The sequence below is a fragment of the Salmo salar genome, chromosome ssa16 (assembly GCF_905237065.1).
Source record: "Salmo salar chromosome ssa16, Ssal_v3.1, whole genome shotgun sequence".
In the NCBI taxonomy this organism is placed as follows: Eukaryota; Metazoa; Chordata; class Actinopteri; order Salmoniformes; family Salmonidae; genus Salmo; species Salmo salar.
Window position 1 is genome coordinate 62,851,934 of NC_059457.1, and position 26,357 is coordinate 62,878,290.

Genomic DNA, 26,357 nt, shown 5'->3' on the forward strand with positions numbered 1-26,357 from the left:
TGGTTTCTGGGAGGGTTGCAGGCGGGAGATGCAGAGGTCACAGGACAGGGCTGTTGTTATTGGACCTCTTATCACACACCTACACAGATATGCATGCACACAGATGCTCACAGTGCACACAAATTACAGGAAAGGGCCGTTGATATCCAATTGGTAGTTACGATCTTGTCTCATTGCTGGAACTCTCCAATGGACTTGAGAGAGGCGAAGGTCGAGAGTCATGCATCTTAACGGCTTCTTAAAACACTGCTCGCTTAACCTAGGTGGCCAGCCACACCAATGTGTCGGAAGAAACACCGTCCAACTGAAAACCGAAGTCAACTTGCAGGCGACGGCCCGCCATAAGGAGTCGCTACAGCACGATGAGACAAGGGAATCCCCCCCCCCCCCCGGCCAAACCCGGACGACGCTGGGGCAATTGTGTGTCGTCCACTGGGGCTCCCGGTCAGTAGTGGCGCCTCAGCACTGCGATGTGGTGCTTTAGTCCTCTGCGCCACTCGGGAGGCCCTATACACACACAGGCTTGCAAGTGTACACACACACACCCATGCTCACACACTTACACACTAACCACACTCGCACACTAACCACACTCACACGTACTCTCACTTATATTCACCACACACACACACACACACACACAACACACTCCATCACATACTCACTCGCTCCCTCCCAAGCTTGTTCTGATACAGTGAGGGGAAACCTCAATGGAGAAGGTTAGAGACATAGCCTTGTGCTCTCTCTGACTACTCACTAGGTTGAAGGCTTTAGCCAGGACATTCTTGAACCATTTGACTGAATCAAAATTCCAAGAAACATTTACATTGGAATTCAACATCCAGCCAAGTGTAGCCATCAGCGCAGAGTGCAGTTGAATTTTTTTTATTTCACCTTTATTTAACCAGGTAGGCAAGTTGAGAACAAGTTCTCATTTACAATTGCGACCTGGCCAAGATAAAGCAAAGCAGTTTGACACATACAACAACACATGGAGTAAAACAAACATACAGTCAATAATATAGTAGAAAAATAAGTCTATATACAAAGTGAGCAAATGAGGTGAGATAAAGGCAAAAAAGGCCATGGTGGCGAAGTAAATACAATATAGCAAGTAAAACACTGGAATAGTAGATTTGCAGTGGAAGAAAGTGCAAAGTAGAAATAGAAATAATGGGGTGCGAAGGAGCAAAATAAATAAATACAGTAGGGGAAGAGGTAGTTGTTTGGGCTAAATTATAGATGGGCTATGTACAGGTGCAGTAATCTGTGAGCTGCTCTGACAGTTGGTGCTTAAAGCTAGAGAGGGAGATAAGTGTTTCCAGTTTTAGAGATTTTTGTAGTTCGTTCCAGTCATTGGCAGCAGAGAACTGGAAGGAGAGGTGGCCAAAGGAGGAATTGGCTTTGGGGGTGACCAGAGAGAGATACCTGCTGGAGCGTGTGCTACAGGTGGGTGCTGCTATGGTGACCAGCGAGCTGAGATAAGGGGGACTTTACCTAGCAGGGTCTTGTAGATGACCTGGAGCCAGTGAGTTTGGCGACGAGTATGAAGCGAGGGCCAGCCAACGAGAGCGTACAGGTCGCAGTGGTGGGTAGTATATGGGGCTTTGGTGACAAAACAGATGGCACTGTGATAGACTACATCCAGTTTATTGAGTAGGGTATTGGAGGCTATTTTGTAAATGACATCGCCGAAGTCGAGGATTGGTAGGATGGTCAGTTTTACAAGGGTATGTTTGGCAGCATGAGTGAAGGATGCTTTGTTGCGAAATAGGAAGCCAATTCTAGATTTAACTTTGGATTGGAGATGTTTGATGTGAGTCTGGAAGGAGAGTTTATAGTCCAACCAGACACCTAGGTATTTGTAGTTGTCCACATATTCTAAGTCAGAACCGTCCAGAGTAGTGTGGGGGGGGGACTGCATTGTTGGTTAAGGGCTTGTAAGGCACATGTGACAAATAAAATGTATTTGATCTCAACTGCACTCCCCCCGCCATCCACACACTCCTACACACTTCATATTCATATCCCCCCCCAACCATAAAGACAGTCTTCGTTGTGAGATGACTGGTTGTCCCTTCAGTACCTACAACAGTAGAGATTGAAGTGTCCTTGCTGAGCGAACCGCCTGAGGGAGTTTCGGCATTGACAGGCCTTTTGAAGATCAGCCACATTACACGTCAGCCACGTGAGACTCCTCACCGTGTGCATACATATACAGTACACTCTCTCATAGGCTCTTATGAAAGATGTATACAGTATGTTCAGTACAGAGGCTGGTGTAGCAGCTTTTTCAAAGTGCTGGGGAAGCCTAAAATTGACTATATATCCTCATGGGTATGTGTGCAAGATGTCTACATTTACTGTATGTTGAGGTGTCTCAATGGTCCTGTCAACACGAGCCTGCCTGTTTTGAGGTCCACTTCCTGACTGTGGCCGACTGACCGTGCCCGAATACCCAACCCATAATTCTATTCTTAATAGTAGGCTGATTGGGTATGCGAAGATAGGTAGTTTTATAGTATGTGACATTTAGAACCTTTTGTGCGCTTTAAATGCCAAGATGTCATACTCATTTCAGCTTTTCATCTTGTACAAATTCGCTGCATGCTATTAAGGAAAGAAATCGTCTTTTCAGACCCACGTGTGTTTGACAGCAGCTGATAATCAGATAAGGGCAATTCCACAGTAACAAAGATTTTTCACTTTAAAATGTATGTCAAACAAAAACCGATCATTGCAAAGTTAAACAAACCTTATAACTCTACTTTTAACAATTTCTCCCCCATAAAATAAAAATGACCTGAAGAACAGTGCAGATGCAAAGTTTGGTAACAGAAGGACAGTTTGTGCTGTTTGTGCCGTCATTCTGTTACCAAACTTTGCACTGTTCTTCAAGTAAATGTGTTTTTGTAATACTTTCAGTGAAAATTGATAAAAGTCGTTCTCGTGCATAGAGTTGTATGGTTAAACTTCGCAATGATCGGTTTTAGTTTGGCTTACATTTTAAAGTAAAAAATGTGAGTCTCAGTATCATTCTGTTCCAAGGAATTGCCCATAAGGAGACTCATTGTGCCAAAAGGCATGAATGGCACCAACCTTACACTTGCGCATCAGTGGATGCATTCTCAGTATGGGTGAGCCTAGTATGTTATTTGTTGCTTACTGCATTTATAAAAAAAATTTACTAAACCGTATGTTCTAAATAGTATGTAGTATGATAAGTACACAATATTTTGTTTTAGTAAGTAGTAGTAAAGACAGATTCCGGACACGGCCTGTGTGTCTGTATCCATTCGTCTGTGTGGCTGTTTGTAGGTTGTATTTTTACTCTTCTGCCTGATCACAGCTCCAATAACAGGCACTTTCCTGTGACCTGTATGTGTGCGTATCCTTGTACATTTGTGCGCCCGGTCTTTCTATCCCATACTGCTTCCTCTCTCTCCGTCACCCTCCCCACCTCTTCTGCCCGTCACTCCGGCTCAGAATGGCTGTCACCAAGACCCCTCAGTGTGACAGACAGACAGGACACAGCCGTCCCCGCTACTACTGCCAAATTGGGGACATGAAAGCCAGCACGCTGATCCGCTGTTTACAAATCCCCTTCCGCTTGCTTCGATCCTCTTCCCTCTCTTTCTCTCCCTCTTCCCGGGGACGGATGAAATCCGACAGGGAACCAAGCCAATTAGCGCGGCCAGTTCCGGACCTAAATTCTCTCATTTCCATCAAAAATCCCAGTATGTGGTTATGTTGTCCTAAAGGATGGGCGCCATAGACGGACAACACCCTCCTCAGACCTACTGTAAATCCCCCATAGATGGCCTGCATCCCGATTTGCCACCCTTCTCCCGAAGTGTACACTTGCACTTTTTCCATCATGGATTTAGCCAATGCTTACACCAATCCAATGCTTTTAAATCCATGACGGGGAGTGTGCAAGTGCACACTTTGGGTGAATTGAGACTTATGCATAGTTCTTGTAAGTGGACTAGAGTGATGCTGGAGTTGTAAGACGTGTTTAGATGTGTTTACGTGTCGGTGACATTAAGCTGTGACGAGCTGAAGCTGGGATGTTTTTCTTAACCATAATGTTGTTAGCTAAGTTTGTCATGGTTTGTCACGTCATGATTTTACCTTTTTGACGCTTTGAAGGCTGGTGGCTTTTTGTCCTCACAGGAGGGGATTTGTTGACTTTAGGTTTTCACCTCGAAAAAATGTCAGAGTATCTTGGAGAATGTTTGTCTGTGTGTTTTTTGTGTCTGTTTGCAGGTTGTGTTCACTCCCAAGTTTGTCTCACCACTCATCCTGTGGGTAAATTACTTACAACTATAATGTTTGTGTAGTCAGGGCAGTAGTTTTCATTTCGTTTTTTTTCTCTTCCGTTTTCTGGAATGTTGATTTTAAAAACCTGTCCAATGTCCATCAGCAACCACCACCAAAATGCCTCCTGCCTGAAAATGTTTGTCGTTCTGAGGCACGGTGCATCCTATATCCTATATTTCTGGCATGGCGCAATTCACATTTATATCTTTCCTATGGACGTCAACAGCGGGTCACGCTATCGAGGTACGCAGCCCGAGAAAAACTAATTATATATATTTTTTGCTCTATGTTGGACTGCTTCCTGAAATGATTTGGTAATTTACTTGTTGCTGTGGTGACCTGTCAATCAAGCATTACAGGGATTTTGGAAGAAAAAACGGCCAAATAAAGGGAAAATCCCCATGCATATATATCGGCTACTAAACCGTCAACATGACAGGCAGGCTTCTTCTTTCCTGTATAGCATAGCTCCCTTAGTACAACACCATTGATCTATGTCAAGAGGTTTGGATCTCTTGGTGTAATGGCTTGGGCTTTGGCCTGACAAACAAAGGGCAGTGGGTTCAAGTCCCTGTTTTGCTAATCCCGAATTCAGTGCAATATACTGGCATGTACGATGATGGATAACAAGACAACCTCTATTAAGGTAAATTGCTTCAGGATACGTATATATGGACGTCTGGATATTCCAGACATATGTATATGGCTAGACGAAAACACCAGTCAACCTCAGACGACGGATGCTCATCATCGACCAATGAAAGCAGCTCATTGAGCCATTGGCGAGTTGTCTCCTGGTCATCTGATCTCCAGCACTTCAGGTTCTTCACTTAACTGGCTGAGTTCGACGTTGCAGTCGAGACTGACTGATCTATGAATCTCCTTGCATCATAAATAACTACTCAAAATGATTTGTAGATCAGTCACAATTCAGCCATGATGCATCACGGTGTTGATGCTCATGGCCTCTGTCTTCACGGAGGCTGATCCACCAATGAAAGAAGCTCATTAAGATCAAATCAAAGTTTATTTGTCACATGCGTCGAATACAATGTAAATGCTTACTTACGGCTCTAACCAATAGTGCGAAAAAAAAGGTGTGTGTGTGTGTGTGTGTGTGTGTGTGTGTGTGTGTGTGTGTGTGTGTGTGTAAGTAAAGAAATAAAACAACAGTAAAAAGACATTTGAAAAATAAAAGGCTATATACAGACACCGGTTAGTCAGGCTGATTGAGGTAGTATGTACATGTAGGTATGGTTAAAGTGACTATGCATATATGATGAACAGAGGGTAGCAGTAGCGTAAAAAGAGGGGTTGGCGGGTGGTGGGACACAATGCAGATAGCCCGGTTAGCCAATGTGCGGGAGCACTGGTTGGTCGGGCCAATTGAGGTAGTTTGTACATGAATGTATAGTTAAAGTGACTATGCATATATGATAAACAGAGAGTAGCAGGGGGAGGGCACACAATGCAAATAGTCCGGGTAACCATTTGGTTACCTGTTCAGGAGTCTTATGGCTTGGGGGTAAAAACTGTTGAGAAGCCTTTTTGTCCTAGACTTGGCACTCCGGTACCGCTTGCCATGCGGTAGTAGAGAGAACAGTCTATGACTGGGGTGGCTGGGGTCTTTGACAATTTTCAGGGCCTTCCTCTGATACCGCCTGGTATAGAGGTCCTGGATGGCAGGCAGCTTTGCCCCAGTGATGTACTGGGCCGTACGCACTACCCTCTGAAGTGCCTTGCGGTCGGAGGCCGAGCAATTGCTGTACCAGGCAGTGATGCAACCGGTCAGGATGCTCTCGATGTTGCAGCTGTAGAACCTTTTGAGGATTTCAGGACCCATGCCAAATCTTTTTCGTTTCCTGAGGGGGAATAGGCTTTGTCGTGCCCTCTTCACGACTGTCTTGGTGTGTTTGGACCATTCTAATTTGTTGTTGATGTGGACACAAAGGAATTTGAAGCTCTCAACCTGCTCCACTACAGCCCCGTCGATGAGAATGGGGACGTGCTCGGTGCTCCTTTTCCTGTAGTCCACAATCATCTCCTTAGTCTTGGTTACGTTCAGGGATAGGTTGTTATTCTGGCACCACCCAGCCAGGTCTCTGACCTCCTCCCTGTAGGCTGTCTCGTCGTTGTCGGTGATCAGGCCTACCACTGTTGTGTCGTCAGCAAACTTAATGATGGTGTTGGAGTCGTGCCTGGCCATGCAGTCGTGGGTGAACAGGGAGTACAGGAGGGGACTGAGCACGCACCCCTGGGGAGCTCCAGTGTTGAGGATCAGCGTGGCAGATGTGTTGCTACCTACCCTCACCACCTGGGGGCAGCCCATCAGGAAGTCCAGGATCCAGTTGCAGAGGGAGGTGTTTAGTCCCAGGTTCCTTAGCTTAGTGATGAGCTTTGAGGGTAATATGGTGTTGAACGCTGAGCTGTAGTCAATGAATAGCATTCTCACATAGGTGTTCCTTTTGTCCAGGTGGGAAAGGGCAGTGTGGAGTGCAATAGAGATTGCATCATCTGTGGATCTGTTTGGGCTGTATGCAAATTGGAGTGGGTCTAGGGTTTCTGGGATGATGGTATTGATGTGAGCCATTACCAGCCTTTCAAAGCACTTCATGGCTACGGACGTGAGTGCTACAGGTCTGTAGTCATTTAGGCAGGTTGCCTTTGTGTTGTTGGGCACAGGGACTATGGTGGTCTGCTTGAAGCATGTTGGTATTACAGACTCAATCAGGGACATGTTGAAAATGTCAGTGAAGACACCTGCCAGTTGGTCAGCACATGCCCGGAGCACATGTCCTGGTAATCCGTCTGGCCCCGCAGCCTTGTGAATGTTGACCTGTTTAAAGGTTTTACTCACGTCGGCTACGGAGAGCGTGATCACACAGTCATCCGGAACAGCTGATGCTCTCATGCATGCCTCAGTTGCTTGCCTCGAAGCGAGCATCGAAGTGATTTTAGCTCGTCTGGTAGGCTCGTGTCACTGGGCAGCTCGCGGCTGTGCTTCCCTTTGTAGTCTGTAATAGTTTGCAAGCCCTGCCACATCCGACGAGCATCGGAGCCAGTGTAGTATGATTCAATCTTAGCCCTGTATTGAAGCTTTGCCTGTTTGATGGTTCGCCGCAGGGCATAGCAGGATTTCTTCCGGGTTAAAGTCCCGCACCTTGAAAGCGGCAGCTCTACCCTTTAGCTCAGTGCGAATGTTGCCTGTAATCCATGGCTTCTGGTTGGGGTATGTACGTACAGTCACTGTGGGGACGACGTCCTCAATGCACTTATTGATAAAGCCAGTGACTGATGTGGTGTAAACCTCAATGTCATCGGAAGAATCCCGGAACATGTTCCAGTCTGTGATAGCAAAACAGTCCTGTAGTTTAGCATTTGCTTCGTCTGACCATTTTTTTATAGACCGAGTCACTGGTGCTTCCTGCTTCAATTTTTGCTTGTAAGCAGGAATCAGGAGGATAGAGTTGTGGTCAGATTTACCAAATGGAGGGCGAGGGAGAGCTTTGTACACGTCTCTGTGTGTGGAGTACAGGTGATCTAGAATTTTTTTCCCTCTGGTTGCACATTTAACATGTTGATAGAGATTTGGTAGAACTGATTTAAGTTTCCCTGCATTAAAGTCTCCAGCCACTAGGAGAGCCGCCTCTGGGTGAGTGGTTTCCTGTTTGTTTATTTCCTTATACAGCTGGCTGAGTGCGGTCTTAGTGCCGGCATCTGTCTGTGGTGGTAAATAAACAGCCACGAAAAGTATAGCTGAGAACTCTCTAGGCAAGTAGTGTGGCCTGCAATTTATCACAATATACTCTACTTCAGGCGAGCAAAATCTAGAGACTTCCTTAGATTCCGTGCACCAGCTGTTGTTTACAAATATGCACAGACCGCTCCCCCTCGTCCTACCGGAGTGTGCTGTTCTATCCTGCCGGTGCAGTGTGTATCCCGCTAGCTGAATATCAATGTTGTCATTCAGCCACGATTCCGTGAAACATAGGATATTACAGTTTTTGATGTCCCGTTGGTAGGATATTCGTGATCGTACCTCGTCTAGTTTATTGTCCAATGATTGCACGTTGGCGAGTAATATTGACGGTAATGGCAGCTTTCCTAGTTGCCTTCTGCGGGTCCGGACAAGGCGTCCGGCTCTTCTTCCTCTGCGTCGCTTCCTTTTGCGAATGATTGGGATGTCTGCCCTGTGGGGTGTTTGGAGAATATTGTGTGAGTCCTGCTTACTGCTATTGTTGTTGAAAAAATCTTTGTCTAATCCGAGGTGTGATCGCTGTCCTGATATCTAGAAGCTCTTTTCTGCCGTAAGATACGGATGCAGAACATTATGTATAAAATAATTTACAAATAACGCAAAAAAAACACATAATAGCATAATTGGTTAGGAGACCGAAAAACGGCAGCCATTTCCTCCCGTGCCATTTTGTCAAGACCTCTTCAACCAATTGAGCTATCAGGAAGTTGTCATCTGATCCACAGCACTTCAGGTCCTTCACTCTGTCTTCATCCTGCAACATGGAGGCTCATCGACCACTGAAAAAAGGCCATTGAGCCACCAGGAAGTTGTCTCCTTCTACTGGTCATCTGATCTCATTGCTTTGGGTCATTCACTCTGTCTTTATCCAGAAAGCGATTGCACCTCTTCCCATTGCCGCCGTCCCGTCGTCAAGCTCAATGTGATCGATAGGTGTCTGCCGGCCGTTTGTACGTCTTAGGCTGTGTGTGTGTGTGTGTGTGTGTGTGTGTGTGTGTGTGTGTGTGTGTGTGACGTCCCCTCGCTCACAGGAAAATATTAAGTGGCTCTTATGAGGTCTAAGGAGAAGGGCAGGAGTGGTCACAGCACGTTAACCTCTAAGCCTGCCCTTTTCATGGGGTAGGAATGCTGTCTGTAGGGGGGAGTTGGGGATATGGAGGGTCACACTTCTTTCTTATTCTCTCGTTTTCTTCCTTGGACTGTTTTGAAATCAAAGTGCAGTGCAATTATTGGCTGGCCAATGGTGCGGCTGCCTTTTTCCTCTCTCTCTCTCTCTCTCTCTCTCTCTCACTCTCTTTTCCTTTTCTCAGTCACGTACGTTCTCTCTTTCCCCCCCTCTGTCTTTCATTACACCTGCTCACTACTTGTTAGGGTCTACGCACACACGCTCACTCGCACACACAAAGAAACACAAATAATCACTCACTTGCCCGCGCACGCACACACGCCAAAGATCACTTTCTCCCTCCCAAATGAGTGTGAAAATAAGACGTGTAACTGACTTGTTAAATATTCATTTGTTTTTGACAGAAATGGGGGGAAAATGGAGACAAGACAAATTGCCTGGAGCAAGCGCTTTGTGCAAGAATCGTTAAATTATGCCAAAAGTCAGAAACGCAAACAATTGAAATAAAGCCCATATTTCACGTGCCGCCCTTGGGTGACAGATGCATCTCTCACTCTGTGGCTGTCAGAGAGGGAGCGCCCCCCCCCTCCCTCCCTCCTCTCATTCCTCTCTCGGCTAAGCAGCCTGATTGACACAGTATTACACCCGGGACTGGCCAGACACTGTTTAAAGATGCACACTCACACGCACCTTTCACTTTTGTCACACAGACACACCTTTCACTTACACACACACACTCTTCCCTCGTTAATGAAGACGCTCCTGAGAACATTATATCTATCACACCGGTCCGACCTCACACCCTGAAAACACATTTTTCTCTCCGTCTTGTCGCTTACTCACTTTAACTCTCTTGGTCTCTCTCTCTCAACTCACTCTCTGCTTACTCCCTACTTTCTCCTCGGTTCTTCTTCCATTCCCCATTCTGCCTCTCTATATTGGTAATCATATTTTGTGTTGTGTTCATTTCTTAGACTTTGCGTTTTGGAGGTTCCTGTATATCTTGATTTGGTCTGTGCGTGCTGCTGGATTCCCATGCAACTGGGACGTCAATGCAACTGGATGTGTGCGAGTGCACAAAGTGTGTGGGCTTGCACGCGTATCGCATCCATCGAGAAACTGATGAATCAATAACACCGTACATTCTGGGCCTACAGCTGAACAAAACGGTATTTCACTCAAAGCTCGCTTCAACACCATCTTTATTGCGACGATCCGAGTTGGCTCGACGGCAGTGGCGGTTCTAACGGCAATAGCTTCATCTGGGAGGGTGGTTTTGATCTATTTGGTCGTATAACTCGTAATACGAAGCGTTAATGGGAGGTGATTTAGCCCAAATTGCCGCCGCCTGCTTCGGTATGCATATGGAGGAAATAAGATAAATAGATTTAATTATGCCCAGTGGGAATAACGAGAGACGAGAGACTCTGTTTTAATTATTGAAGAGGGGCGTAGCTTTCTGCTGCCAGGAAGGAACTGGAATTAGCTTATCATGCTGTCAATCAAGGGAAGAGGAAGGTAGAGAAAGATATAGTGAGGAAGAGTGTGGAGCGTGGCAGAGTTCTGTGTGCGTGTCTGTTTCTGAATGAAAGAACACAAATTAGAGTAATGATTTTTTAGATGGACCGTTTCATTCTTTCTCAACATACTTGTAAACTTCTAGCTTCTTAACCGTCCTCTGTGTGATGTACACTACTGCAGCATTCCAGTGTTCTGTACCAGAAAACACCAAAGAGCCCCTGTTACATCACACCTCTTTATGTACGGTTGAAGTCGGAAGTTTACATACACTTAGGTTGGCGTCATTAAAACTCATTTTTCAACCACTCCACAAATTTCTTGTTAATAAACTATAGTTTTGGCAAGTCGGTTAGGACATCTACTTTGTGCATGACACAAGTCATTTTTCCAACAATTGTTTACAGACAGATTATTTCACTTATAATTCACTGTATCACAATTCCAGTGTGTCAGAAGTTTACATACACTAAGTTGACTGTGCCTTTAAACAGCTTGGAAAATTCCAGAAAATTATGCCATAGCTTTAGACATAATTTGAGTCAATTGGAGGTGTACCTGTGGATGTATTTCAAGGCCTACCTTCAAACTCAGTGCCTCTTTGCTTGGCATCATGGGAAACGCAAAAGAAATCAGCAAAGACCTCAGAAAAAAAATTGTAGACCTCCACAAGTCTGGTTCATTCTTGGGATCAATTTCCAAACGCCTGAAGGCACCACGTTCATCTGTACAAACAATAGTACAGAAGTATAAACACCATGGGACCACGCAGCCGTCATACTGCTCAGGAAAGAGACGCGTTCTCTCTCCTAGAGATGAACGTACTTTGGTGCGAAAAGTGCAAATCGATCCCAGAACAACAGCAAAGGACCTTGTTAAGATGCTGGAGGAAACCAGTACAAAAGTATCTATATCCACAGTAAAACGAGTCCTATATCGACATAACCTGAAAGGCCGCTCTGCAAGGAGCCACTGCTCCAAAACTGCCATAAAAAAGCCAGACTACGGTTTGCAACTGCACGTGGGGACAAAGATAGTACTTTTGGAGAAATGACCTCTGGTCTGATGAAACAAAAATAGAACTGTTTGGCCATAATGACCATCGTTATGTTTGGAGGTAAAAGGGGGGAGGCTTGCAAGCCGAAGAACACCATCCCAACCGTGAAGCACAAGGGTGGCAGCATCATGTTGTGGGGGTGCTTTGCTGCAGGAGGGACTGGTGCACTTCACAAAATAGATGGCATCATGAGGTAGGAAAATTATGTGGATATATTGAAGCAACATCTCAAGACATCAGTCAGGAAGTTAAAGCTTGGTCGCAAATGGGTCTTCCAAATGGACAATGACCCCAAGCATACTTACAAAGTTGTGGCAAAATGGCTTAAGGACAAAAAAGTCAAGGTATTGGAGTGGCCATCACAAAGCCCTGACCTCAAGCCTATAGAAAATTAGTGGGCAGATCTGAAAATCGTGTGCAAGCAAGGAGGCCTACAAACCTGACTCAGTTACACCAGCTCTGTCAAGAGGAATGGGCCAAAATTCACCGAACGTATTGTGGGAAGCTTGTGGAAGGCTACCCAAAATGTTTGACCCAAGTTAAACAATTTAAAGACAATGCAACCAAATACTAATTGAGTGTATGCAAACTTCTGACCCACTGGGAATGTGATGAAAGAAATAAAAGCTGAAATAAATCATTCTCTCTACTATTATTCTGACATTTCACATTCTTGAAATAAAGTGGTGATCCTAACTGACCTAAAACAGGGAATTTGTTTCTAGGATTAAAAGTCAGGAATTGTGAAAAACTGACTTTAAATGTATTTGGCTAAGGTGTATGTAAACTTCCGACTTCAGCTGTACTTGTTAATTGAACTTATCCCTACTTGTCTCTCCGGCTTCCAAAACTTCCAACTCCACCGAGGTACCGGTAGAAAATACACACAGCAATCTAATTACCGTGATAACATTTATAGGCTGTGAGACTGTGTTCTCTCTCTATCTCTCTCGCCGCCTCTGGAAGCCTCACTGTTCTCTCTATATATTCCTAAGCTCCAACCGTGCCATACTTTCGTGGGAGCTTTGGCTTATCCCTCCCTTTCTCATTTTCTCTCTCTCTCATTGTCGTTCTCACTCTTTCTCTCCCAGCTTGTTATTTTGGTACTCAAAGGCAGATGCGTATTTAGCTGGCATTATGGACGATCAACTCCTCGTCCGGTGGAATGTGTAGGAATGAGTGTATCATCCGTGTGTGTGTGTGGTGCTTCAGCTGGCCTAAGAGGTCAGGCCTACCCACCTGGAACGATGTCAGTGTTTGTGTGCGTGCGTGCGCATGCAACTGGAAGTGTGCGGCTGCCCGCAGTGTGTGTACGCATGCTTGCATGCGTATATTGCATATGTAACACCAGATGCACCATCTCAGCTATTCGCCTCATTCATTTCCATCCTAAAAGACAGACGCCGTCAATGAACTCCCCTGACAGACCGACAGACGGTAAACTGTCTCCTGACACATCACTCTTGCAGACTGAATGCCTGTTTAGCTACTCAATAGTGCTCACCAGTAACCAGTGTCCCACTGGCTCCATCCAACAGCTCTGAAGGAAGCCTATTTATTCACCACTCCCTGCTCTCTGCTTGTTGTCACACTGTAAAAAATAAAAGCAGCTTCATTTCCCGAGCTGCCAACCACGGAGGTGATAATGGAGGAAATGAGTCTTGCACACATAGGTAAAAACTGTTATATAGTGTAGCTATCACACATACTGGTTAATAGGCCACCGTATGTTTCTTCTCTCACTCTCTCTGCCTCCGTCTCTGTTTCTCCCTCTTTTTACCCTCCTTCCCGCTCTCCCTTCCTCCCTAGGGAGCCAATTCCACAGGTCGCAGGGCAGTTACATCACCCAGGCTGTCTGTGATCTCACTGTGTTTTGAACCTCATTAGAAAGAAGACACAATCCTTTTCTTTTACTCTTCCCCCCCCCTTCTCTCACCCACTTCCTCAGAATGTCATGTAATGAGCATGGGGAAGCTTCTGGAAGAGGTGATTAAGATGATGAGTAAAGGCACCTTCCAAAAAAGCTGATTTTCACTGGAACTCAACCGGACAGTCTTTTGTCTTGTCATACTTGTACATTTTGGGGATATTGGTTCTAGTTTTTTCATTTCCTTTCAGGAGGAGTGTCACCATCGTAGACCCAGGAGACATTCTGGTGACTCTGACACACCGGCAAAGGCAGACTAATGATGACAGTGCTATGCTAATAATGGTTCCGTTTGGCCCCTTGTGACAGTAGGACCACATTAAGCCGTGACACCAATGACCCAGTAACCCAGAGCATCCATCTTATACCATTATGTGAAAGTAATGCAGCCAGTGCTATGATGTTGGTGTAGTGTGCTTTGAATTAGGTCTCCCACTCTTTGTGTGGCTGTGTGTGGCTCCCAATGAGCTTTTCCACACAGAGTGGCGGCCATCTTCCTGTGTTGTTTCTCTAGCTTGTGGGACTGTCAGGTATCTCAGCATCAAATGGGAACAGGAAATGACAATGAAAAATTACATCTGTATTTCTGAATAAACATGATTTGATATAAGGACAAATTTACACAGCTAGATAGAATCCAGCTCCGAAGTCTGACTCGATACATTTTCTTTTGTCTTAAAACAAATCTGACTTCAAATCTGACCACCAATTCAGATCTCCACAACCTGATTGTCTTGGGTAAAGAAATGGTGAGGAGAGTGAGAGATTAGGGAAATGAAGGAGCGAAAAACTATGATGGAGGGGAAATGGGTTTGTACCTTCCCATGGCAGGTAGTGTCAGTGGTGTAAAGTACTTAAGTAAAAAATACTGATCCCTTATTGATGTCACTTGTTAAATTCACTTCAGTCTAGATGAAGGAGAGGAGACCAGTTGAAGAAGGATTTTTAAGCTTTGATACATAGATTGTGTATGTGTGCCATTCAGTGTGAATCAGCAAGTAAAAATATGTCTTTGAACAGGGTATGGTAGTAGGTGTCAGGCACACCTCAATACTGCTGGGTAGGCTTGGGCAGTATACTGTATACCGGGGTATTTGTGAAAAGACACAGGATGGTTTTTCAATACCTTTAAAAATGTGTTTGAAGTTTTTCAATACATTTCAATAGTTGTAGCTACTTTTTAAGTTAATACCTGCTGTCAACTTGTGTACCTGCCACATCATTTTACATTATGAAGCTTACCGTAGTTCCCCAGAACAGTTGAGCCAGTCACGTGGTTTGTATGCAATTCACTACTAAATATTTACCATCAGATGTCTTGTGGCTTTCTGCCATCAGTTTTTCTCCCATTTGCTCCATGCTCTTCTTTCAGAAAATAATGCATCACAGCTGTTCATTTGCACAATTTATCTTGTTAACTTTCACTTGTAAATGTCTACACTCACCAAAAATGACATTCAGTAGCTACAAGCTATGCTTGTATAACTTTATGATCTGGATTTGCCTGTATTTGCAATTACTTTGTTCGTTTTCTCTCATTAGCATTTAGCTACCAGCGCCTATGTGATTTTGACTATTCATTTTTTCAAATTTTGTTAGCATTCTGGTAATAGAAGCCCAACAGGCTTTTCTTGTGTTTGTAGTGCCCCATTGTGTGCTATGCCAGTAATACCGTAAAACCCAGAATTACAGGACTGTATGATGATATGAAAATCTGCATACCGCCCAAGCCAACTGCTGGCTTTTTCACGCTCAACAGTTTCCCGTGTGTATCAACAATGGTCCACCAGCCAAAGGCCGTCCAGCCAACTCAACTCAACACAATTATGGGGAGCATTGGAGTCTACATGGTCAAGCTTCGACACCTTGTGGAGTTCATGCCCAGGCTGTTCTGAAGGAAAAGGGGAGTGGGTCTCGATATTAGAAAGGTGTTCCTAATGTTTTATATCGATTTCTGTCTCTGTCTCTCTCTCTGTGTCTCTTTCTCTCTCTCTCTCTCTCTCTCTCTCTCTCTGTCTCTCTCTCACAGAAGAAGAGAGAGGTGGTCTAATTTATGCACACATAATGATCAGGCCAGCTGTGGGTCTCCATCACACACACAATACTGTGTGAAAGAGCGGGACGAGCCACCCAGCTCACTTCTCTCATTGAGGGCCAGACTGCCGGTGTCTGTGAAATAGATACTACTGCCAGCACCATGCTAAGAATGGGCAATGATATCGGCCATTCATATTACTATTCTTCTAACAGTGATGCAATGTCTGCAGGTTGTACGGGAAGCTATGCTAGGCTAGTTGTGAGCTTTTTTATTCCTAGAGCTGTTTTTATAGTCTGGAGTAGGCTGATGTAGGCTGCACTCTCATATTCAAAGGTATTAAGTGTCACTGGTGCAAAGTTGACTAGCATTAGCTTGCTTTCCAGAGCCCGTATTTATCAAGCATCTCAGAGTTGTATGCTGATCTAGGATCAGGTCTTCCCTGTCCATAATGTAAAAGTGAACCAACCCCCGAGATGCTTGAAAAATATGGCTTAGGACTAACCCATGCACCTGGGTCAGCTGCAAAGAGACAAGGTTAAATTGCGATTATATTCTGTGATAATTCATCTCCAATCTGGCAACCCAGCAGCAGTGCAGTGATAATCCGCTGATTTGAGTTTGTCCTCTGTCTTCCATCAGGGTTGCCATTCACACCATGTCCCCCTCAGGGCTGTAATGAGAAGAGCCAGTGACAAGAGTTAAGACAAGCCCCTGTCCCTAATGAGCTAAACACAGAGATCAGATTGGACTCAGCAGGGAGCTGACACACATGCACAGGCACACGCACACACCAAACACCACGGTCACGTTCAGTATCGATATGTGAATTAATCCAGGGATGTGTATGTCTTTCTGTCTGTGAAGGCCATTGGGGGAATAATCAGTAGCTCAGGTGTCCCTTCGGAAGCTTGAGAGTGATTCAACTTCATGCCTGGAGGGCAAAAACACTTTAGGGCCCGTAATCACAAAGTGTGCTGTCTAGGATCATTTTTGCCTTTTGCATCCAAATGATTGAGGGGAGATCTGTTTCTAGATCAGCACTTCTACTGATATTTTGTGAATACAGGCTCTGGTTTTGGATCTTATCTTCTAATCAGGGACTGGTCCAGACCTGGCATTCCAGGCAAATAGACTTTGGCCAATTACTGACATGAATCAATCAATAAACTATACTGAACAAAAATATAAACGCAACATGTGAAGTGTTGGTCCCATGTTTCATGAGCTGAAATAAAAGATATCAGAAATGTTCCATACAAACAAAAAGATTATTTCTCTCAAATGTTGTCCTTGACCAATATAATCCATCCATAAACCTGACAGGTGTTGCATGTCATAAAGCTGATTAAACAGCATGATCATTACACAGGTGCACCTTGTGCTGGGGACAATAAAAGGCCACTGAAATGTGCAGTTTTGTCACATAACACAATGCCACAGATGTCTCAAGTTTTGAGGGAGCGTGCAATTGGCATGCTGACTGCAAGAATGTTCAACAGAGCTGTTACCAGATAATTTAATGTTAATCTCTCTACCATAAACCGCCTCCAATGTCGTTGTAGAAAATGTGTCAGTATGTCCAACCGGCCGCACAACCGCAGCCCACGTGTAACCACCCCAGCCCAGGACCTCCATATCCTGTTCCTTCACCTGCGGGATTGTCTGAGGATGGGGGGGTTGAGTATTTGTGTCTGTAATACAGCTATTTTGTTGGGGGAAAACAATTTCTGATTGGCTGGGCCTGGCTCCCAAGTGGGTGGGCCTCTGCCCTCCTAGTCACACCCATGGCTGCGGCCTTGGCCAGTCATGTGAAATCCATAGATGAAGGCTTAATGAATTTAGCATGTTGCATTTATATTTTTGTTCAGTATATGTGAGAAGATAAAACAAAAATATTTTAGAGGTCAGATTAAGGTGAAGTTTCCTGTAGATGCTGACCCTGGGTCTGTTTTGCATTTTCCCCACTAATGGTTAAGGTTGGGGTAGGGGGATGGGAGACTGTTCCTAGATCTGTACCTAGGGGAAACTTCTCCCCGGAGCTACACACTCTCACCTCTGTCTGTCAGAAAGCATGTTGTATCAGTTCAGAATACATACTGTATATTAATACCAGTTAATCATCATCTCAACCACATTTCCAACTCACTAACACACCCACTGCATTAACCCACTCTCGCAAATCATCACACTACATTATCACCAACCTTTAGCGCCTTTTCCTCTGGTACAATGGTTAAAAGGCGCTAACGTTTGGGAGTGAGTTTGGTTCAAATGTGTGTGGGTGTAATAGTGTTTGTGTGAGCTATGGGTACTGTTTCTCAGCTGTGAATTGCTAACGTGTGTGTGTGTGTGTGTGTGTGTGTGTGTGTGTGTGTGTGTGTGTGTGTGTGTGTGTGTGTACGCTAGTACACGTGTGTGGTCGACATGGTATCTATGTGTGCACATACGTACAGTACCAGTCAAAAGTTTGGGCACACCTACTCATTCCAGGGTTTTTATTGAATTTTTACTATTTTCTACATTGTGGAGTAATAGTGAAGATATCGAAACTATGAAATAACACATGGACTCATGTAGTAACCAAAGTGTTAAACAAATTAAAATATATTTTATATTTAAGATTCTTCAAATTGCCACCCTTTGCTTTGACAGCTTTGCAAACTCTTGCCATTCTCTCAACCAGCTTCATGAGGTAGTCACCTGGAATGCATTTTAATTAACAGGTGTGCCTTCTTAAAAGTTAATTTGTGGAATTTCTTTCCTTAATGCATTGGAGCCAATCAGTTGTGTTGTGACAAGGTAGGGGTGGTATACAAAAGATAGCCCTATTTAGTAAAAGACTAAGTCCATATTATGGCAAGAACAGCTCAAATAAGCAAAGAGAAACAACATGAAGGTCAGTCAATCCGGTAAATGTCAATTACGTTGAAAGTTTCTTCAAGTGCAGTCACAATAACCATCAAGTGCTATGATGAAACTGGCTCTCATGAGGACCGCCACAGGAAAGGAAGACCCAGAGTTACCGCTGCTGCAGAGGATAAGTTCATTAGAGTTAACTGCACCTCAAATTGCAGCCCAAATAAATGCTTCACAGAGTTCAAGTAACACACATTTCAACATCAACTGTTCAGAGGAGACTGCGTGAATCAGGCCTTCATGGTCGAATTGCTGCAAAGAAACCACTACTAAAGGACACCAATAAGAAGACTTGGTTGGGCCAAGAAACACGAGCAATGGACATTAGACCAGTGGAAATTGGTCCTTTGGTCTGATGAGTCCAAATTTGAGATTTTTTGGTTCCAACTGCCGTGTCTTTGTGAAACGCAGAGCAGGTGAACAGATGGGCTCTGCATGTGTGGTTCCCGTCGTGAAGCATGGAGGAGGAGGTGTGATGGTGTGGGGGTGCTTTGCTGGTGACACTGTCTGTGATTTACTTAGAATTCAAGGCACACTTAACCAGCATGGCTACTGCAGCATTCTGCAGGGAAACGCCATCCCATCTGGTTTACGCCTAGATGGACTACCATTTGTTTTTCAACAGCACAGTGACCCAACACACCTCCAGGCTGTGTAAGGGCTATTTGACCAAGAAGGAGACTGATGGAGTGCTGCATCAGATGACCTGGGCCTCACAATCAGCTGACCTCAACCCAATTGAGATGGTTTGGGATGAGTTGGACCACAGAGTGAAGGAAAAGCAGCCAACAAGTGCTCAGCATATGTTGGAAGACTGTTCCCCATATGTGGGAAGACCTTCAAGACTGTTGGAAAAGCATTCCAGGTGAAGCTGGTTGATGGAATGTCAAGAGTGTGCAAATTAATACAAATGAAAACATATATTTAACCTTTATTTAACTAGGCAAGTCAGACCAAATTCTTATTGACAATGACGACCTACCCTGGGGAAACCCGGACGGCGCTGGGCCAATTGTGCGCTATGGGACTCCCAATCACAGCCGGTTGTTATACAGCCAGGATTCGAACCAGGACTGTAGTGACGCCTTTTGCACTGAGATGCAGTGCCTTAGACCGCTGCGCCACTCAGGAGCAGCAAGGCAGAGGGTGGCTACTTTAAAGAATGTCAAATGTAAAATATATGTTGATTTGTTTAACTCTTTTTTTGGTTACCACATGATTCCATATGTGTTATTTCATAGTTCTGATGTCTTTACTATTATTCTACAATGTAGAAATTTGTAAAAATAAAGAACAATCCTTGAATGAGTAGGTGTTTCCAAACTTTTGACTGGTGTACTGTATGTGTGTGTGTGTGTGTGAGATGCGTGCGTGCGTGCATGTGGAGGGTCTATGTGTGTAATCGATGCTGAACAGTGTCCTGCTGTGTGGAAGTGTGAACACATGTTTGGCTGCGGTGTGATCTGGACTCTGCTGTTTTGGTTCCAGACATGAAGCCCTGAGTCCACTCCTTCTCTTCCCTCTTATAGTCTCTCCACGACTGTGTGGCCTCCTACTCAACTAGAAATAGTTCCTTTCGTAATCTCTGCTGAGTCTATTTTTGCATTACGAACCGCCACAATGTTTTGAATCCCAAATGAAAAAAATATCTTACCAATTTTCTTTCACTTGGTCTCTCCCTCTTTCACTCTTTCAATCCCCCACTCCCTCCCTAGGTTTGGCAAGAAAAAGGAGGAGAACAGCAAGGCGGAGGTGAAGGCTGCCAAGCAGAAGTTGGAGGCTCTGAGCGAGGAGGAGCTGGACAAGATTGAGGAGGGAGTGAGGTGAGCGCACACCGTTCGGCCTGTTGTCTGTGTGTACATCAATCAATGCTCTGTCCGTGTCTCTGTCTTCCTGTCTTTCGGTCTGTCGCACTCGGGCTCCACCCTCCGTCATTCAAACACCACTCTATGACGTATATAAAATGTATGCAGTTTTTTGTTCAATGCCATCAAGTTAATGTGAGTTTGATTCAGACAGTGAGTGACAGTATCTGTCCCCTCTTATATGACCGACAGACACGAGCTCCGTTACATTGAGGTGTGGGACTGCCACGTGACCCCCGACCCCCTGCCACCCGACTTGGAGGACGATGACCAGGACCCCAACTACGCCCGCATCAACACCTTTCAGGAGCCCCCCAAGGGCCCCTCAGCCTCCTACTTCAGCCGCACCCCTTCTCCTCAGCGGGCCCTCAGGGGGCCCTCACACAGCCGCCAGCCCTCGGCAGAACTTAGAGGGGCTCTATGCCAAGGTAAACAAGCAGAGAGCCACGCCCTCGACTTCCACGTCGCAGCTTCAGCCCCCTCTGAGCAACAGGTGAGTTGATCCAAAAACCAGGAAATCACTCCTTCACAGTGCACTCCAATGTATGGCCTTGAGTTGTTATAGTAGGTCATACTGTCACTATGGGGTCAGTGGGATTGGGCAAGCATGGGGGGATATTTTGTTATCTTTGTTGCCTTCAAAGATCCACTTAAATACATTATCTATCATGGATATAAGGTCCCGCAGTTGACAGTGCATGTCAGAGCAAAAACTAAGCCATGAGGTCGAAGGTATTGTCCATAGAGCTCCGAGACAGGATTGTGTCGAGGAACAGATCTGGGGAAGGGTACCAAAACAATTCTGCAGCATTGAAGTTCCCCAAGAACACAGTGGCCTCCATCATTCTTAAGATGGAAGAAGTTTGGAACCACCAAGACTCTTCCTAGAGCTGGCTGCCTGGCCAAACTGAGCAATTGGGGGAGAAGCGCCTTGGTCAGGGAGGTGACCAAGAACCCAATAGTCACTCTGACAGAGTTCCTCTGTGGAACCTTCCAGAAGGACAACCATCTCTGCAGCACTCCACCAATCAGGCCTTTATGGTAGGGTGGCCAGACAGAAGCCACTCCTCAGTAAAGGGCACTTGGAGTTTGCCAAAAGGCACCTAAAGGACTCTGTCCATGAGAAACAGGATTCTCTTATCTGATGAAACCAAGATTGAGATCTTTGGCCTGAATGCCAAGTATCACGTCAAGAGGAAACCTGGCACCATCCCTACAGTGAAGCATGGTGGTGGCAGCATCATGCTGTGGGGATGTTTTTTTGATCGGCAGGGACTGGGAGACTAGTCAGGATTGAGGGAAAGATGAACAGAGCAAAGTACAGAGAGATCCTTGATAAAAACCTCAGACTGGGGCGAAGGTTCACCTTCCAACAGGACAATGACCCTAAGCACACAGTCCAAAACAATGCAGGAGTGGCTTTGGGACAAGTCTCTGAATGTCCTTGACTGGCCCAGCCAGAGCTCGGACCCAATCAAACATCTCTGGAGAGACCTGAAAATAGCTGTTCAGCGACGCTCCCCATCCAACCTCACAGAGCTTGAGAGGATCTGCAGAGAAGAATGGGAGAAACTTGCCAAATACAGGTGTGCCAAACTTGTAGCGTCATAACCAAGGAGACTCGAGGCTGTAATCGCTGCCAAATGTGCTTCAACAAAGTACTGATTAAAAGGTCTGAATACTTATTTAAATGTGTGATTTCATTTTTTAATATATATTTTTATATTTGCTAAAATTTCTAAACCTATTTTTGCATTGCCATTATGGGGTATTGTGTGTAGATTGATGAGAGAAGAGAAGAAAAAAAACGATTGAATCCATTTTATAATAAGGCTGTAACATAACAAAATGTGGGAAAATTCAAGGAGTCTGAATATTTTCAGAATGCGCTGTATAGCTCACAGCCCAACGCACAGCCGTGGATGCATACTTTATCAGTATACTGTACTATAGCGTTTGTCAGCATGGGGGTTTAGGGTCTGCAGAGCCTCAAGCTTTGCCCGAAGCAAACATTTAATGTACGCTGTTTTAAATCATTAAGGAGATTGTGTCATTTTAAAGAGAGAGAGGTAACAAACAACCTCTAAATTGTCAAACGCCTGTTCTCTTTGCTACCGCACGGCAAGCAGTACTAGTGCACCAAGTCTGGAACCAACAGGACCCTGAACAGCTTCTACCCCCAAGCCATGACTGCTAAACAAGACTGTTAAATAGCAGATCAAATGGCTACCCGGACTACCTGCATTGACCCTTTTTTGCACTAACTCTCTTGTACTGACTCTATGCACACACACTGGACCCTTCCCATACACTCACACATACTTACACTGACACCCCAACACACACTACGCACGCCTACACATAGAACGCACACACACATGCATACTGACGCCGCACATACACACTCACAAACATTCACACTCACCGCATATGCTGCTGCTACTGTCTATTATCTGCCATGTTGCCTAGTCACTTTACCCCTACCTACAGTGGCAAGAAAAAGTATGTGAACCCTTTGGAATTACCTGGATTTCTGCATAAATTGGTCATGAAATGTCATCTGATCTTCATCTAAGTCAACACAATAGACAAACACAGTCTGCTCAAACTAGTAACACACAAGCAATTATGTTTTCATGTCTTTTTTTGAACACACTGTGTAAACATTCACAGTGCAGGGTGGAACAAGTATGTGAACCCTTGGATGTAATAACTGGTTGACCCTCCTTTGGCAGCAATGACCTCAACCGAACGTTTTCTGTAGTTGCGGATCAGACCTGCACAACGGTCAGGAGGAATTTTTGACCGTTCCTCTTTACAAAACTGTTTCAGTTCAGCAATATTCTTGGGATGTCTGGTGTGAACCACTCTCTTGAGGTCATGCCACAGCATCTCAATCGGGTTGAGGTCAGGACTCTGACTGGGCCGCTCCAGAAGGCATATTTTCTTCTGTTGAAGCCATTCTGTTGTTGATTTACTTCTGTGTTTTTGATCGTTGTCCTATTTCATCACTCAACTTCTGTTGAGCTTCAATTGGCGGACAGATAGCCTTACATTCTCCTGCAAAATGTCTTGATTAACGTTGGAATTCATTTTTCCGTCAACGATAGCAATCTGTCCAGGCCCTGAGGCAGCAAAGCAGTCCCAAACCATGATGCTCCCTCCACCATACTTTACAGCTGGGATGAGGTTTTGATGTTGGTGTGCTGTGCCTTTTTTTTTCTCCCCACATAGTGTTGCGTCTTCCTTCCAAACAACTCAACTTTAGTTTCATCTGTCCGCAGAATATTTTTGGAACATCCAGGTGCTCTTTCATGAACTAAAGATGTGCAGCAATGGGTTTTTTTGGACAGCAGTGGCTTCTTCCGTGGTGTCCTCCCTTGAACACCGTTCTTGTTTAGTGTTTTACGTATCGTAGACTCGTCAACAGAGATGTTAGCATATTCCAGAGATTTCTGTAAGTCTTTAGTTGACACTAGGATTCTTCTTTTCCTCATTCATTGAGCATTCTGCGCTGTGCTCTTGCAGTCATCTTTGCAGAACGGCAACTTCTAGGGAGAGTAGCAACAGTGCTGAACTTTCTCCATTTATAGACAATTTGTCGAACCATGGACTGATGAACATCAAGGCTTTTATAGATACTTTTGTAACCCTTTCCAGCTTTATGCAAGTCAACAATTCTTAATCTTAGGTCTTCTGAGATCTCTTTTGTTCGAGGCATGGTTCACATCAGGCAATGCTTCTTGTGAATAGCAAACTCAAATTTTGTGAGTGTTTTTTATAGGGCAAGGCAGCTCTAACCAACATCTCCAATCTCGTCTCATTGATTGGACTCCAGGTCAGCTCACTCCTGACTCCAATTAGCTTTTGGAGAAGTCATTAGCCTAGGGGTTCACATACTTTTTCGGACCTAGACTGGGGACGTTTAAATGATGTATTCAATATAGACAAGACAAATACAGTAACTTGTGTATTATTAGTTAAAGCACACTGTGTTTTGTCTATTGACTTAGATCAGATCAAATGTTATGACCATTTTATGCAGAAATCCAGGTAAATCCAAAGGGATCACAGACTTTTTCTTGCCACTGTATATGTGCATAGCTCCTTCAATGAACTCGTATCCCTGCGCATCGACTCAGTACTGGTACTCCCTTTATATAGGCGTGCTATTTTTACTCGTTATTGTTATTCATTATTCACTGTGTATTTCTTCCTCATGTCACTATTTTTTAATCTTTATCTTAACTTTGCATGTGTGAGAAAAGGACCCGTAAGTAAGCATTTCACTGTTCATCTACACCTGTTTGCGAAGCATATGGCAAATAAAATGTTATTTTATTTGAAAGTTAGAGGGAGATTATGATAGAGGGAAGGAGGGAGAGGGATGGGAAAATAATAGATTGACTGCAATGAAGGGAACGAGTCAGACATACGGAGGGGAAAAAAGGGGAGGATAATTAGCCACAGTCTAGCAGCTTGACAGATCAGTTAGACTCCTCTAACTGGCCACTTAATTACTCCACCATTCTGTTCTTCTTTCCTCTTCCCTCATTCTTTCCATTTCTCCCTCTCGCTTTCCCTTTTTCTCCTTTTCTTTCTCTTTGTCTCTGCCTCCCTCTCTCTTTCTCCCTCTCCTCTCCCTGCTCGACTACAGCAGCATAATCTGAACGCTCCATATTCTACTGACATTTATAATGGATGACTAATTGGAGCTAGGAACAGCGTAACATGATCAACTTAGTCTGGTTGGAATTGACTGTACGATAGTTTAGTTACGCCACATAGTCCTGGGTTCCAACCACACACACATTTACAGACTTACAACACACATCTGCTTGCGAAACGCACCCATTCATTGATTCATTCATGCATATGGACACACAGCTTTGCCGACACACACTCAAACCCGCTCAGTGGTTTTGCTGCGAAGCCTTTTTGTAACCTAGCAACACTCCAGTCTAGAATCCAATGATGAATTATATTATGGCTTAATTTGTGTGTGTGTGCGCGTGTGTGTGTGTATACGTGTGTGTGTTTGATGTGCACATGCTCAGTAGTGGTGCGTCCTCCTCCCCCCTCACCTGTCAGAGAGGAGCAAGTTGACTCTGGAGTGTCTACATAATTTAGCGCCCGGAAATGTTTTTATTTGGACTTCGATGGCAGGTGCGTCCATGGATGGGTGTCACATTTGATTACAGCGACACTAAGGGCTAACCTGTGGAGAAAAACGCTTGTCAAATATTATTAGAGAAAAGGTCATCTAGTCTCCCCACAGACCAGGGAAAGGGAGGAGAGGGAGGAAAGAGGGAACAAAAAATTGTCACCTGAGGAGTTTCTTATAAAGCCATGTATCGTATTTCAATGTAGTTAAATAAAAAATATGAACGTCAGAATACAAAATGTACAGTTGAAGTCGGAAGTTTACATACACTTAGGTTGGAGTCATTAAAACTCGTTTTTCAACCACTCCACAAATACAGATGTCAGTCTCAGTACACTCAGTACAGATGTCAGTCTCAGTACACTCAGTACAGATGTCAGTCTCAGTACACTCAGTACAGATGTCAGTCTCAGTACACTCAGTACAGATGTCAGTCTCAGTACACACCCACATATACAGTTGAAGTCGGAAGTTTACATACACTTAGCTTGGAGTCATTAAAACTCGTTTTTCAACCACTCCACAAATTTCTTGTTAACAAACTATAGTTTGGCAAGTCGGTTAGGACATCTACTTTGTGCATGACACGTCATTTTTCCAACAATTGTTTACAGACAGATTATTTAACTTATAATTCACTGTATCACAATTCTAGTGGGTCAGAAG

General features: G+C 44.6%; 1 protein-coding gene across 1 annotated transcript in view; it reads left to right on the forward strand.

Moving 5' to 3' along the window:
- Window positions 1-26,357, forward strand: part of LOC106574327 (partitioning defective 3 homolog B) — a 241,797-nt gene that overhangs the window by 179,790 nt on the left and 35,650 nt on the right. The window contains exons 20-21 of the mRNA XM_045696696.1: window positions 20,378-20,485; window positions 20,760-21,020. Of these exons, the coding sequence (XP_045552652.1) occupies window positions 20,378-20,485; window positions 20,760-21,020 (369 nt within the window). The remainder of the gene's footprint in view (window positions 1-20,377; window positions 20,486-20,759; window positions 21,021-26,357) is intronic.